We start from the raw sequence: 16,891 nt of genomic DNA on the forward strand, positions 1-16,891 counted from the left end.
AACATAAGTAGATGAAAAGGGTATTTTAGTCTTTTTATCTCAAATTATACCTAATGGAATAGTCAAAAAAAATATGAATTAAATGGAATAAAGCTCCTAAAAAATGGATTTATCAAAAAAAACTCCCTACTAAAATATAGAGATACTAGGGGTGGGCGCGGGTCGGTTGCGGCCACGAAATCTCCAATCCGCCATCCGTCCACTAGATTGGCGGATTGGAGAAAATCAATCCGCATCCGTCCGCCAATCCGGCGGATGCAGATTGAGCGGATTGGCGGTTTGGCGGATGGATGCGAATCGGTTTAGCGGTTTGAAATTTTATAAATTTTTAACATAGTTCAACTTGTGCACTTCCTCAAAAAAAAAAAAAAAAAAAAAGTATTACAGTCAATGACTTAAAAAAGTATTACAATTACTGCATGCCTCATCCAAAGAAAGAAAGTTTGAAACTTTAGAATATCACAATATGCCTCATCTACATATTACAATCACAGCATACCTCATCCACATAAAGTATTACAATCTGTGGTTCTTCAAATATAAAAACAATTCAAACCACAAAAACCATGAACAGAGCAATAGTTGAGATTGTATCTCTCTGTATTGTTACATTTATATATGTTTTGAAAACTAAAACCAACCAGCATATTTCATATTTTTTATTTATTACTTTCAGAGTTAGATTTAAAAACAAAAAAATATAGATAAATAATACGTTTATTTTTTTTTCAATTCAAAAAATATATTCAAGTTGAAAACTTTTTTTCAACAGAATATTTGAACTCTTTTTCAATTGAAAACACAAACAAAATATTTAAACAAATTGAAAACACAAAATCTTATAAATTACTAAGGGTACTCGCGGTTTGGCGGTTCGGTTGCGGCCAAAGGAATCTCAAATCCGTCATCCGTCCGCCAAATTGGCAAATTGAAGAAAATCAATCCGCAACCGTCCGCTTGTCATCACGCATCCATCCAAAATGCGACGGATCGATTCGATTCAATCGATTTTGACGAATCGATATATTCGTTACTACTTCAAAACCCTTCCCAACATTACCAAACACAAGGCCTAGGAAAACTTCGCCCTAATTGTTGTTGGAAGGCAGAGAGAGATGCTATGTGATACAAGTGTCAAATAGAAGAATCGTTCCAACCACATTTCGGGCCCACATAAAATCACAAATCTGACCCTTATATAAGCAGTGTATACCTGGGTCATACAATCAAACGGTTACAAAAAGGTAAAGTCGACGAGTACAATATAAGCAGTACACGCACCTTATCATTTTCACTGCTTAAAGGGAAGAGAAAGCCTCAGTTCATTCTAGAGACACTCTGCTCCTCCTTTCGGCGGGATCGAACTCTCTCAAAACTCTCTCTCTCTCTCTCTCTCTCTCTCTCTCACACATTGCGATCACAGGTAAGGCTTCAATACGTGTTTCATTAGATTGCAGTTTATCAAATTTTCTCTCTTCTCTTTTTTTGGGTTTCTCCACATAGTTTACTTCAGATTCTTTGAGGGTTTTGCTTGAATGATTCATGAACTTCATTTTCTCTCTTGAATCAGCCATTCTCGCTCTCTGTTTCCTCTGTGGTTTAGTCAAAATGTCTGTTAGTTTGATTTTTTCTCAGATTGCTGAATCTTTAGGGTTCACAACCTTATGTTCTTGCTTTCTAGGGTTTTGGATTTTTGAAACTCTGTCATTTGAGTATTTTGATACTTATTTGGCAAGTATTCATAGATTTGGGGCTCAGTAGATCCTTGGCATTTGATATTTGATTTTATCTTATAGTTTGATGAAAAAAAAACCCATTTTTTTCCCCCCATTTTTGCAGTTATAGTTTGGTTGATCTCCCAGGTTCTAGCTCTGTCTGTGTTGCTTGGTTGTGATGGCGGTATGTGAGACACTGATGTTACTTCCAACTTATCTCTGTCACTTCCTTTCATTGTTACTATTTTATTGACTTGGTGATTTTTAGGTTGAGAGGCTTTTTAAAGATGAAGCTACTGAAGAGAAGGGTGAGCGAGCCAGAATGGTAAGTTTGCACTCTCACTAATTTTATTTATTTCTTTAAGTGATTTATGTATGTGTTTATGACATTCATTTCCATTGTTATATGTATTTGTGATAATCAAATGACACATTACATGGACAAACTTCCTTACAGTAAGCTAGTTCAGTTAACAGTATTACAACTATTTGGCTATATTATTGCCCTTGTATTTCTGACAGTTTCAGAGGTGAAATTTGTTGATTATGGCTAAGCTGGTTAGGTTAGAAGTAGTATTACAGTTGTTGGGTTTAAATTTTTGTATTCTATTTTTGTAGTTTTAGTAGTGGCATGTTCTGGTTGTGAATTACATTTCTTATCGCACTTTAAGTCAAATTTTAACTAGCCTTTTGTACTAATGAATAAGCATTGCTCTCCTTTGGTTTTTAGGCATCCTTTATTGGTGCAATGGCAATTGCTGACTTGGTGAAGACAACTTTAGGGCCCAAGGGAATGGTAACCTTATTCTTGCCTCAGTTTGTTGCTAAATTAGAAGTTACTACTCTTTAGGCGTTTGGTACCCATTTTGTTCTCCAATTTAATTTGCTGCTCTTGCATGTAATTTCTTTACAGGATAAAATTTTACAATCAACAGGCAGGGGACACAGTGTTACTGTGACAAATGATGGTGCTACAATCTTAAAGTCCCTTCATATTGATAACCCAGCTGCTAAAGTTCTTGTTGGTATCCTTGCTTTCTTGTTTTTGGCTTAACTGTTTAGTAGGTTGTTTATATGGCTAGTGGAAATTTTTCTGCTGCTCATGGAACATGTTTGTGCTTGGGGGATATGTCTCGGACTAATGTTCAGACAAATAGTTATTATTCAGTATATTTTCATCCTTAATTTGTGGTTCAGACATATCAAAGGTTCAAGATGATGAAGTTGGAGATGGAACAACTTCAGTTGTTGTTTTGGCTGGGGAACTTTTGAGGGAGGCAGAAAAGTTGGTAGCTACAAAGATTCATCCAATGACAATAATATCAGGTCTGTTTTAAGATTAGTATAGTATCTTTTATCTATAATTTCTTCTCTGTTGGAAAGGAAAAGTCTATCCACTTCAGTTTGTGTGCATGATTGTTATAAATTACAACTTTTTAGTGACTTCCATTGCATTTTATTTGGCATTCCCTAAGGTGGCCCCCTTAGATTACTGCTCTCATTGTCTTGGCTTAGTAGGATTTTTCCTTTTTTTCTTTATATTGTATACCCTGTAGATTTATAGGGATTTTTGTTTTTGTTTTTTTTTTGAGTTTTTGACATTGTGTAAACCATGTTTACATGTTTCTGTCCCTTTGATGCTCTTTTGATGAATAGGTTCTTTTATCAAAAAAGGTAGACACCATGTTTCTGAAATAAAACTTTCTCCGCTGTTGACAAGGATGAAAAGATTACATTTTTACCCTTACTTTTTTTATTCATATTTCAATGACTCAGTTGTTGACTCACCTTTCTTAACCTAGTCAATTCAAGCCATTGGCAAAACACAAAAACTATCAACCCAACACAATCATCACCACTCCTGATCTGAACCATCACCATCACCATCACCGTCACTATCATTATCAAATTAAAACTATCTCTCCAGGAATATCCAAGTACATATCAGAGCATCTGAACCCACTGTTGTCACCCCTCTTCCTACAGCCACTCCAATTCACTGGCCATCACCTTCACAACCACCATGCATTTATGAATTATGAATCCATCCACGAACCAAACATTGATCTGCTCATACAAGTCAATTACAGTTTTGATTTTAGACAAAAAAATGATTTAGAGTTGCAGAGAGATCTTGTTAATTGAATTATTAATTGAAAAGAGAAAATGAACAATGGAGGGAGGGAGGGAGGGAGGGGAGGGGAGGGGGGAGGGGTTGGTCGGTGGTGTGGTGGGTGTCAATTGGTAGTGGCTGGGATGAGGGAGAAGAGGGGTAGGGAGAAATAGCTGAGAAATGGTCACTGGTGGCAGAGGCTGAGGGGGGGGGGAGGGGAGAAGAGAAATGGGAGAGAGAGCAATAGTGGAGGGGGGAGGGGTGTGTGTGATCGTGGGTGTGGGGGCCAAACGGGGTAGAAAAGAGAAGAGTGAGAGCGAGAATAACAGTAGATATGGAGTGAGGTCGCCATATGTGGGTGTATGGAAGGGATCAGTTTTGTGGAGAGAGAGAGAGAGAGGGAGATTGAAGAGGGAGATATTGGCTGGTGTTGGGGATTGTGTGTAAGGGAGTTGTGATGTTGGGGTGTGGTCTATATTGGTGATAGTGCTGTGGTGTGGAGGGGGTTTGGTCATTTTGTAATGGAAGATAGACAGTTAAACAAAAAATTGTACTTTTTTTTTCCCCATAATTTACATGTATATATATTAACACTTCTATTAAATATTATCAATGAGGGCAAACTAGCGATACAACAATTTTAATACAATGACTTAGCTTTTTCTATCTGTCTCATTAGCGTATTGTTAGTAGAGGGTATGCCTTCATATATTGTTAGATAAAGTAAAGAGTGTTATTGTAATTTCAAAAACCCGAAGGGTGTATCTATAATTGTCAGAAACTTCAGGGTGTGTAATTTGTTCTTCTTTTCTTTTTGTTATCACCATGTGAAATTTGTTTGATGTTGGAGTTCGTCATCATGATGCTTGTTTTATTTCTTAAGGTTATCGGATGGCTGCTGAGTGTGCTCACAATGCTTTACTGCAGAAGGTGATGGATAATAAAGACGATGCAGGTATCTTGTATGAACATTGAGTATCATATACAATTCTTTTTTTTTGTTTTCCTCTCGTAGCTTTTACATAGTTGATAAATTCCTATTATGAACCATTTTAGACAAAAATGGCAATATACGGACTAGATTAATTTGGTATGTTGGAGGGTTATTTAAGATGGAGTAATGGTTTCTTGACATTAAGATCCTTTGTTTTGGTTTTTCTCTTGTAGCTTTTACATAGTTGATAAATCCTATTATGAACCGTTTTAGACATTGATTGCAATATACAGACCAGATTAATTTGGTATGTTGGAGGGTTATTTAAGATAGGGTAATGGTTTCTGGACATTATTTTCTGTAATTTTCCCTGTTTTTATTTGTAGGTAACTTCCATCCATTCAAACCTCTATTGAGTTTCTTAACGTCAAGACCCTACTTTCATTTTATGTAATACTGAGATTTCTTATATGCTTTACATTATTGGATAATGCAGAAAAATTCAAGGAAGACTTGATGAAGATTGCAATGACTACTTTGAGTTCCAAAATTCTTTCCCAGGACAAGGAACATTTTGCAAAACTGGCTGTTGATGCTGTTATGAGGTTAAAGGCAAGTAATTCATACATATTGTTAAAATCCACCTACTCTCCACCTACTTCACCCACTTAAACCTACTCCACTAAACCTAACCCACTACACCACTACCACCTCACCTACTCCACTAAACCTAACCCACTACACCACTACCACCTCCACTTCACCTACTCCTTACCTACTACACACTCACCCTCTTCTATATATAGGAATCATGAATCATTGTAATAGCTATCAATATAAATCAATCAATAATACAATTCTCTATTTCTCTTTATACATTAAATTTCTACATGGTATCAGAGCAAGGTTAAGCACTTAGTATTTTTCGTTTCACCGGCGGGCGGCAACCTCGCCTTGGCCGCCCGCCGGACCTCAACCTATTCCGCTTATTTTCTACACATACCTTCCCATCACTGCCTAAATCCTCTCTCTTGAGGCCAATGTGAATTCCTCTTCTTCATAATCTGCACTAACTGTGGCATCTTTTCCTGGGGCAAACTCTGCAACCCAACACTCAATCTATGCTTCTCCTCCATGCTCATTTGCCTCTTGTTAGGATCCTCCGCCTTCGGCTTTGGTTTGGGCTTCGCCACAGCCTTGGGCTTCGCCACAGCCTTGAGCTTCACTGCAGCTTTCAGCTTCACGGCAGCCTTCGGTTTCACAGCAGCTTTTGGCTTCGCAGCTGGCTTGGCCTTTGCCGCTGGCTTGGGCTTCACAGCGGCTTTAGCTTTTGGCGCAGCAGCTTTTGTCTTAGCCGGAGCCTTCTTTTCCTTTTTCGCTTTTACAGCCTTCGGCTTTGCAGCAGCCTTCGGCTTTGCTTCCCTCTGGTGGCTCCCCAGGTTCCACCTGAGCTGCATGATTCATTTATAGCTGCAATTGATAAGGGAAGTATTAGAACAATGCCCAATAGAAGTATGCCAGTTGCTCCTTACCCTACTCCTGGAGCACTATTAATAGGTGATGCTTTCAACATGCGTCATCCTTTAACTGGTGGAGGAATGACTGGAGCCCTGTATAAGGTGTTTTGTGCATCTCCTGATCAAGCAAGGAAGGAAATGCGTGAAGCATGTTTTGATTATTTGAGCCTTGGAGGTGTGTGTTCAACAGGACCAGTGGCTTTACTCTCTGGTCTAAATCCTAGCCCATTGAGCTTGATACTCCATTTCTTTGCTATAGCCATATATGGTGTTGGTCGTCTCTTGCTACCATTTCCTTCCCCTAAGCGCCTGTGGATAGCAGCTAGATTATTTTTGGGTGCATCGGCTATCATTTTTCCCCTCTTTCTCTCACATGGGCTTGTCCCCTCTCTCTCCTCCGTTTGATTTCAAAATCCATTATTTTTATTTATTTTCTCCAAACCACTTTCCTTATTTACCTCATCTTTCATTTTGATTTCAAATATATTTTTATTATTTCTTTCTTTATTTTTCTTTCACATTATTTTTTAATCTTTTTCAAATTCCATTCATACCATATAGCTTTGCACACCAAACCATCTTTTATTCATCTCAGGGATCAACCCCGATCACAATTTAAAAAAAAAAAAAAAAAAAAAAACCACCACAACAACACAAACCACAACACCACAAGATTTGTTTTCTTTTCTGCAGACGGCCACCCACCGACCTCACTTTTTCGCCTATTCCGCCGGTCTTTTCTTCTTGCCTCCGTCCTGGGCGGCCCTTGACGGTGTTGCCTCCGTGTTTCCCACTCCACTGGGCACGATCACTCCACCCTGCTCCTCCACTACAGCATATGGCGGACCTCCAAATCGGAACATAACGGTGGCCTTCCGTTTCAGCTCCTTATTTTCCGCCTTTAGCACACTTATCTCTGCTCGCGCATCCTTATACATGCGTTGGAGCAGAGCCAGTTGGGCGTTTAACTGCTGCACCTCATTTGTCCTACTCTGCAGCTGGTGCGACAAGTTTGTAACCGCAGTCATAGTTTCAACACAGGACTTCAATGTATACTGATTAGCTTCAATATCCGTTTGCACTGCCATTTTTTGCTCCACCGACCGCATCGGAAAGTTCAACGGAGCAAAACCAGAGGTGTTTGGTTGAGGTTCACAGGCCACCGCACCAGTTATCTCTCTTGTTGACTCGTTGAGGTCGGGAAAGAGAGTGAGCAGACCACGGGAAGAAGAGGCTATGTTCTGGGTAGCTGAACGGGAAGAAGAAGCCATGTTTTTGGGCTGCTGAGTGTTTCAGAGAAGGGTTGGTTACAGAATGTTACAGAGAACGAAGAGGTTTCAACTGGTTTATTATGCTTCCAAGCCTCAGACTTCGCTTTGGTTTATAAAGACAGAGACGACGAGGCCGACACGCTCTCTATCAATCACGTGCATCGCCGCGTGTCAGGCGCCCCTTTTGATGGCTCGACGCTTTCTGTCGGGCACGTCTTTTGATGAAGTGGGCGCGCCTTTTGATGGCACGTCTTTTTATGGATTGGGCACGCCTTTTGATGGCACGCCTTTTGAAAGATTGGGCATACCTTTTGAGGGTGCGACTTTTTAAGGGTCCAACAAGACTCTGTAAACTGTCCCGACATTGATTCCGGTTAGCTCCTTCATGGGTCCGACAAGACTTTGTAAACTGTCCCGACATTGATTCCGGTTAGCTCCTTCATGGGTCCGACAAGACTCCGTAAACTGTCCCGACATTGATTCCGGTTAGTTTCTACAAGGGTCCAGCAAGACTCCGTAAACTGTCACCACAACTGTCACAACATTGTCTGCTACAACGGTCCGACATGACCCCATAAACTGTCTTCTACATCGGTCTGACACCGCCATCCAGTGTCCTCTACACCGTTATGACACCACCATACAGTGTCCTCTACATGGTTATGACACCCCCATACAGTGTCCTCTACAACGTTATGACACCACCATCCAGTGTCTTCACCAATGGTCTGACACGACCATACAGTGTCTCTTATCCTCTTTTATTTTTATGTATTTTCTTGTTTTGTTACTCTCTCCAAACTCAAGTTGGTTAGTTTCTATCCCCCTTGAGTTTGCGGGGGGCTGTTAAAATCCACCTACTCTCCACCTACTTCACCCACTTAAACCTACTCCACTAAACCTAACCCACTACACCACTACCACCTCACCTACTCCACTAAACCTAACCCACTACACCACTACCACCTCCACTTCACCTACTCCTTACCTACTACACACTCACCCTCTTCTATATATAGGAATCATGAATCATTGTAATAGCTATCAATATAAATCAATCAATAATACAATTCTCTATTTCTCTTTATACATTAAATTTCTACACATATTTAGTTGTTTTAGTTAGAAGATGTTGTTGGTTGCATTGTAGGACAAGTTTGGATGGGTTGTCTCCTAGTTGGAAAGATCCTTACTATATTCTTTTAATTCATTTCATTGTTTTTTTTTTGTTGGCATGCCTTTGTACATGATTGACAACTTTATGAAGCAGGAAAACAAAGAATGAAAGGTGACAAAATTACAGGACACTAGATTTTAAGCTTTTATTTTGTGTCTGCATTGTATCCTGTTTACTGAGATAATTTAGATGAAGCCTACTTACTTAGGTACCAGTTCAAATTTGTTACATTGTTTGAAGGTATATTTCCTTTTCACTTCTGCATTCTCATCTAATCCTGGTAATGAAGCCATAGTTTCTACATAGATCAAATCAAATTATGTAGTAAGTTTAGTTGACGTGCTTCTAGGATATGGAATATGTGGAAAGGGTGCCAATGTGCCATGCATGTTTTTCACCTTTAGGCCCATTGTGATGATGAGCTAACTCTGATTGTGATTGACACAAATAGGTGTCTCAGCTAACATTGAAGTAAAAGCATTCTTCAGTGGTTTCCTTCAGATTTCTTTGTTGAAATTTGAGATAGGCTTGGGAACATATGGTCAGCCACATATGAAGCCAGTTAGTCACCTGCCCATACAAGTTGTAGATCAAATTTATTTTGACGACTCCCATAAATGATTGGTTTGGTTGACCATTCTGGTTTAACACGTTTTTAATATTGAGGATATGTCATATTTTTACCTTTCGTATCTGATCCAAGGGGAGACACAACCAGCTACAGAGGCTAGTTTCATTAGAGGGTTCCTCTTTGTAGACTCTAGTGTTTTAAAAGTCTCTAGGCGCACAGAGGCGATAAGGTCTCGTATAGCCTAAACGTGAGGTGCGCAACTCATCAAAGCGAAGCGGAAGTAGTAGAAGAAAACATAGTTATTAAATCGGGATTTGTATTGTGAATCGAAATGACCTTGTACCGAATCGCGAATCGAATCGAATCGAATCGAATCGTGAATCATAAAGATTCGGTCATTTTTTCTAAATTACTTAAAAAAATATATCTGCACATTTAGGTGTTAAATATATCTTATGAATATAAAATATTTAGACTTAAATCTATGAAAATGTTATTTTGAATGATAATCACGTAGTTTAATAGGTAAGATCACCATTTAAATTTTTTTTTTTTCTTTTCTAGATATTTCTTATCAACCATTCTTAATAAAGATAATAACCAAATAGGCAAATTATCAATTTCTAAAGTAACAATAATTAACAATAATATTGATATTTGGACAATAAGTATACATATTTTTCTAAGTAACAGTGAGCAAATAATAAGACAGAATTATTTAGAATCTTTTATTTTAAAACCTAAAACATTTTAAAAGGTATAACTGATCTCACACAATATTCAATTTAATAAAGGGTAAACTACCAATAGGTCTTAATAGTTGGATTTAATTCCTATCAACCTATTGAAAATAAGTCTTGATAAAACTGTTGCTAAAAATAATTTTTGTGACAATTTTTTATATATGTCGCTAAAAATTAACAATTAGTGCTTTTTTTTGTCATGATTTTTATAAATTGTCTCTAAAACTTACAATTAGTGACTTTCTTTATGACAAATTTTTCTCATAGGACCTATTTGACAATAAATTCACATATTAGGACTTACACGTAAGTACCCCTTTAATAAAGTAGCAATAGATAATTCATAGTGTAATTTTAATTTTAAACATCTTTACAAGATATATTATGATTTTTTAAAGGAAAAAAAAATGAGAAGAAATGTTAAAAATATGTTGGGTCTAACTGAATCTGATTGGATCCTATTAAAAACTCCATAATTACTAAAATAATAACAAATTATGTATATACGTTAGTTATTTTGGTATTAAACGCTACTAGAAGTTGTATTATGTAATTTTCACCAAAAAGATGGATAAAAAGGAGTCAAAAATATGTCGGACACAATAATTTTAAAAATTACATGAATCGTAAAAAGTGAATCGAATCGTGAATCGATTACGAATCGTAGGATTCACTAGAGATTCACTTTCAAAATAGATTTACCCATAAATTTGTATAGATTTTACAAAAATTGCGAATCGAATCGTGAATCGAATCACGAATTGTAAGATTCTGATAATAAAGGAAGAAAATCAAAATTATAAAATAGGCAAACTTTTCAACATAACAAATATATAGAATTTCAAAAATCATAATCATTTCCGATAATCTTTAAACATAACATTCAATCTTCTAAAAATTAGAAATATAATATCCAACAAAAGATGTAAAGTATAACTTTCAATCTTTTATCACTTTCTGCTATCTTTTGACCACATATGGTCAGTTTATATTGAAGAGTTTTGAATCCTTGTGGGTATGCCCACAAAAAAGCACTCAATCAACAGTTGGAGTAGAAAAATAGGTAAAGCCCATGAAGCCCACGCCTCATGCCTTTAAAAAAAGCCTTTGCCTCAGCACCTAAGCTGCCCCTTGTGTATTGCACCTCGCCTTGACCTGTTTGAAGCGCAAGGTGCCCCTTTTAAAACATTGATAGACTCTTCGTCTATGTATATTATTCATCATAAGAAGCATGAAAATGAGTAGTAGATTGCGCCTAAGAAATGTTGGCCCAAGAATGGATCCAAGCATGAGCCATGTTCTTTACTTCCCCACCTTAACCACAAGCAGAATTCTGGCTGTCCTTGGGTTGGCTTTTAAAATATGTTTTCCTTAGAGTGTAGGCCCATATGGTCAGGGCTTTATGAGGAGTTTCCATCTAGTATCTCATTTGCTTTGTGCATGTGTAGTTTGTTTCTCTACTACTATTGTTTTTTTTATTTTTTCCTTTGATTATGGAGGTTTGCGTTTCATGTATGATCTCCTTTGTATATTCAGACATCTTCTCTAATTATATGCTGCTGGTCACATGTTCTAGTTTACATTTTTTTCCTTTATTATTTGTACTGATCAATGATCATTTTCCTGAAATGGCAGGGCAGCACAAACTTAGTGTCCATTCAGATTATTAAGAAGCCTGGAGGATCACTGAAGGATTCATTTTTAGACGAGGGGTGAGGCATCTTGACTAATGAAATTCATTGATGTGTTAGCTAGCTGTGCTTGCATACCTAATATAGAGTGGTGCCTACTTCTTTTTCTGGACTCTTGGCTCACATGCTGCTTTCTTTTATGCTTACTTCGGCTGTCTTAAAACTCTTAGTCCTTATATTACCTTGGGAGTCTTGTTTGCTTGTTTCTGATATTTTTTGACATGTTTACAACTGCATAGATAGCTTTGTGCTGAATTTCCTTTTGGTTGCTGAGACAAGCTAGGAACTAGGAAAACTATAAAAGGTGGAATTTTTGAATCTTAAATTTTTCATTTTTTAAAGGTTTCTCAGCATACAGAAACCTCAGCTTACCTCAGTCACTAAATTTTGCTTTGTTGAGTTGGTTATTTTCTGCTGTGGATACTAAACTTCTAATTAGTATCTGTATGACTTATCTGGAAAAAATGAGCATATCAAGTATGTTCCCACACCGTGCTAGTTGCTATTAGATTTCCATTTGGAGCAGGTATTGGTTATGAATTCTTTTACAGAGGGGAACGTATTTGATATGCTGAAAACTCTCTCTCAACATAACACTAGTGGAATCATGTTTGTGGAGGAATTTGTGAAAATGTCTAGCATCCTCTCAATCTTTGTGATACCAAGTTCTTTCTTTGGTGAATCTCGAAAGGAAAATCCCATAGTTAAAAACATGTTTTCCTTTTTTTTTCCCCTGGCAACCAAATGAAGATTCAGTTATCTTTATTTTTTATTTTTTAGTTTAATTATAAATTCTATATGATATTTTGGGGCCCTTCTAATAAATATTTTCTTGTGTAATTGGTATTTTATTCTTTGGCAGATTCATTCTAGACAAGAAAATAGGTATTGGCCAACCGAAACGCATTGAAAATGCAAAGATCTTGGTGGCAAATACTGCAATGGACACAGATAAAGTAAAAATTTATGGTGCCCGCGTTCGTGTTGATTCAATGGCTAGGGTTGCTGAGATTGAAGGGGCTGAGAAGGAAAAGATGAGAGAGAAGGTTCAAAAGATTATAGCTCATGGGATTAACTGCTTTGTTAACCGACAGTTGATCTACAATTTTCCAGAGGAACTCTTTGCTGATGCAGGAATACTTGCAATTGAGCATGCTGATTTTGAAGGTATTGAGCGCTTGGCACTAGTTACTGGTGGTGAGATTGCATCAACCTTTGACAATCCAGAATCAGTTAAGCTAGGACATTGCAAGCTCATTGAGGAAATTATGATCGGTGAGGACAAGCTGATCCACTTTTCTGGCGTTGAAATGGGTCAGGCTTGCACAATAGTATTGAGAGGTGCAAGGTACTTGATTTGCCACTTTATGATAGTTTTGCCCTTACCGTTATGCTCCTTGCACTCTCTTGCCATCTAAATTATGGTCATCTCATCTTTTTAACTCATGATTCAACCTGACAATTGATTGAATATGAGAGGTAGCCCAATTTTGAGAGCCTATTCATGTCATTAGTTGCTTCGGTTTGAAGATTGAACTTCATGAGCATATTTAAATGTTAGCTAAACTAATTTCCATAGTCCTTTTATGTATATTGATCCATAGTCCTTTTCCATAGTGCTTGTTTTGAGTGTGGAAGTAATCTTGATTGGTTAGGATGGCTTATCTGTGCTTTTAACTAATATATATTTGGTGGAGATGGAAGTACTTAAGCTAGGACTTCAGTGGTCAGTTATGTGATTCACATGCTTTTGCTGTGTACTTACATCTCTCAGTGTTAAGTGCGAGGAAATTAAGTTATTCTTTTATTATTCGATATATTTTTCCTCTTTGCTTGACTGTGACGCCCTTGACACCCATATAGCAATTTACAAAATCTGATAATTTGGATTGTCATCTTGTTGTAAATGGCAAGCTAGTACAATTGCATGTCAACATGTGTTAATAGAAATTTGTCTGGCTATTAATTGTCTACTGTGATGGTTTAATCATACATTCACACCTTTCAATTGCAAGCCTACTATATTATCACTTCATTGATTGGACATGTGGCACAACATAATCTCATGGTTTTATTGGCAATGCACCTTTTGTTGCTTTTTGGGAATTCGGAACATATATTTTTTTGGTTGAATCTCTGATGCATTACGTTTGATGTTTTTGTGTCTTGTTTTTGGCAGCAACCACGTGCTTGATGAAGCTGAGAGATCTCTGCATGATGCCTTGTGTGTGTTGTCTCAAACGGTAAATGACAGTAGGGTTTTGCTTGGTGGTGGGTGGCCTGAGATGGTCATGGCAAAGGCAGTGGATGAGCTGGCCTGGAAGACTCCTGGCAAGAAATCTCATGCTATTGAAGCTTTCTCGCGGGCACTCCTAGCCATTCCAACTATCATTGCTGACAATGCTGGCTTGGACAGTGCTGACTTGGTTGCCCGGCTCCGAGCAGAGCACCACAAGGAAGGAAGCACTGCAGGGATTGATGTCATTTCTGGATCTGTAAGTGATTCAATTTAACTAGATAATTCAGAATTACTAATAAGATCTTTGGAGGGCTAAGCACATGCTTTGCCCTTGCATCCCCCGGCCCTGCCTCACACGGACAGGTTTTTCCTGCCCCGATGAGGAAGTGGGGCGCGATCGGTTTTCCTTTACTTGCCCCATTCTACCATGGCCCACCCCGACTCTATTTATGAAATATATTAATATGTATATAATATATATATATATATATAATTAATTTTCTTAAATATAATGAAACTAAAAGACTAAAGTATTACAGCTAAATTCTCATTTCTACTTTTTATTTTTTATTTTTCATTTTACATCTTTTTAAGTCTCATCACTTATAAATTAAGGTAGGAATGGATTACTACAAATCCGCCCCACCCTACCCCGCCCATTGCCAGCACTAACAAACACAGACGTGTGACACGAAATGGACACCACACCACAATTTTTTGTTTTAAAATGTAGGGCATGACATGTGGAAGACATGTGCAAAGCATATAGTTTTATACTCTTGGCTCTGTTTTATTTTCATAATTAGTTTTCTGAAGATTTTTTTAAATGAAAATTAGTTTGACAAAATTAAATACCAAAAATATATTTTCAACTTCAAAAAAATATTTATATTTTTGCATCCAAAAAAAATAATAATAATAAAATAAAATAAAACAACATGAAAATGACGAGTGTTTTTTGTTTTTTACCAAATAACTTTAAAATTTTTGAAATTTTTTCAAACAACAGGTTCTGGAAACCAAACCAAATTAAAGTCTAGAAGAAGAGAATATGTATAAATTTACATTTTTCGTTTGTTTTGTGTTTTGTAATTTGATTCCAAATTATGTCATTCAAATTTGTAATGTGTTGTATATGTATTTAAGCGATAGACACGTATTCCCCAAAGCTCCATTTGATTAGAAGGAAAAATGGGTAGAAAGTGAAAGTGAAAGAAATGGAAAGGAAAATATATTTTCATGGGAAGATGATAAATATATTTTCTAGGGGTCATTTGGGAAGATGATAAAATAGCTAGAAGTCAAAAAGCCACAAAAAAAAAAAAGGCCAAAAAATATACAATAAAAGTCCAAGATTCCTTCCCATTCTCTTTACTTTTTTGCATGTTTTTTTGTAAAAAGACAGAAAGCCTTTCCGAAACACTTTTTTCACATTGTATTTTAGTCAAAAAGCCACTTCCCAAACCATCCAAGATGACAATTTTGGAAGAAAAAGCTAGAGAAAGTTGAAAGTTTAATTATACATAACTCTTCATATGGACAAATTTAAACTTGTGTTTTCCTCTGTTTTTTAGCAAGAAATTATATAGTTAGTTACGATGCTAATATGAGTTGTATGAAAATTAATTTTCTTTGTAGTTTTTCCACCACTTTCATGAAAAACAAACTAAAAAATGTTTGATTGGTTTTCCGCTTCTCTTACTTTCTGCCTACCACTTTCATCCTAAACAAACTCAGCCCAAGTGTTTGAATGTGCATGGCGCTAGAATTTTTTTAAAAATAAGACATGTTTGGACCCATGTCGATAGGTGTTGGGAACCATCTGATGAGTGTTGTCACCTTCTTAGAAGTGTCCATGCTTCTTACTTGGAGTGCTAAATGCATTATGCACCCCTAATGCTTTTGCTTGCTGAAAACTCTTATGCAGAATTTCAGGACGGGTTGAAAACCAATCGCCATTGGTGTGGTTGGCAGATTTTGTGTTTTTTTTTTTTAAGCTGTTTTTAAGTTCTTACAGACAGCTTTCATATATTCTTGCTTCTTAGTTTGTGACATTGCTTTGTTTCTATAACTTTTTGGTTTTCTTTCACAGGTAGGAGATATGGCAGAGCTTGGGATCTCTGAAGCATTCAAAGTTAAGAATGCGGTGTTGCTCTCTGCCACTGAGGCTGCTGAGATGATTCTGAGAGTCGATGAAATCATCACTTGTGCCCCAAGGAAGAGAGAAGACAGAATGTGATGCATGGACTGGTGTTTTTGGTATGTGTTGTGATTGGGATATTAATGATACACAATGATTTGATGGGTGAAAAGGTTGGTACAAACTTGGTTACAAAGCACTTGGATTACAAGATGTATGAGGTTTTGTTTTAGTTCTTGTTTGGAAAGAGACTGATTTAATGTAGGAGATTTTGGCTTTTTGAATGTTTATTGGCGTTAATGAAAAACCCATATCTGAATTTTGTGCTGTTGCATTAGAGCTATAATTTGGATGTTGGCATAATGAAGCGGTTGAGCTTTAGTTGGAGAGCGCGGGCGAATGGTGTATTGTTGTCCACATTGCAATGTGGTTTGAGAATCAAAAACACAATTATTGGGTGGTTTTATCTTTGCAATGAATGTGTTTTGGCTCTTGATTCACTATTGTAATATTAGTCTGTTTGGTAAGGTTTATTTTTAGCTTATTTTAGTTTTTAGTTTAATTTAAGCTATTTTGATGTGTTTGGTTCAGCTTAATAATACAGCTTATAGCTTTTTGTAAATTAAAAATTAACTTATTTTTTGAGTGGGAAAGGAGAAGTTTAATTTATAAGTCAGAAATTAATTTATATTCACAATTATAAGCTGTTAAGTTATAAGTTATAATTATTTTTTTACAGTTCTACCAAATGGGGTCATTATTGCAATTGTGGCTTATGAC

The 16,891-nt window shown here is 36.9% G+C and overlaps 1 protein-coding gene across 1 annotated transcript; it reads left to right on the forward strand.

Annotated features, from left to right (window-relative positions):
* Window positions 1-1,068: 1,068 nt before the first annotated feature.
* On the forward strand, window positions 1,069-16,586 carry LOC114267875 (TCP-1/cpn60 chaperonin family protein). Its single transcript, XM_028208949.2, has 12 exons — window positions 1,069-1,423; window positions 1,840-1,899; window positions 1,984-2,040; window positions 2,446-2,511; window positions 2,629-2,740; window positions 2,913-3,041; window positions 4,712-4,783; window positions 5,259-5,374; window positions 11,677-11,753; window positions 12,595-13,080; window positions 13,912-14,227; window positions 16,064-16,586. The coding sequence occupies exons 2-12, from the start codon at window positions 1,894-1,896 to the stop codon at window positions 16,208-16,210; spliced, it is 1,584 nt and encodes a 527-aa protein (XP_028064750.1). The 5' UTR covers window positions 1,069-1,423; window positions 1,840-1,893; the 3' UTR covers window positions 16,211-16,586.
* The last annotated feature ends 305 nt before the right edge of the window (window positions 16,587-16,891 follow it).

This window comes from Camellia sinensis, chromosome 6 (genome assembly GCF_055761805.1).
Source record: "Camellia sinensis isolate YWXY chromosome 6, ASM5576180v1, whole genome shotgun sequence".
NCBI lineage: Eukaryota > Viridiplantae > Streptophyta > Magnoliopsida > Ericales > Theaceae > Camellia > Camellia sinensis.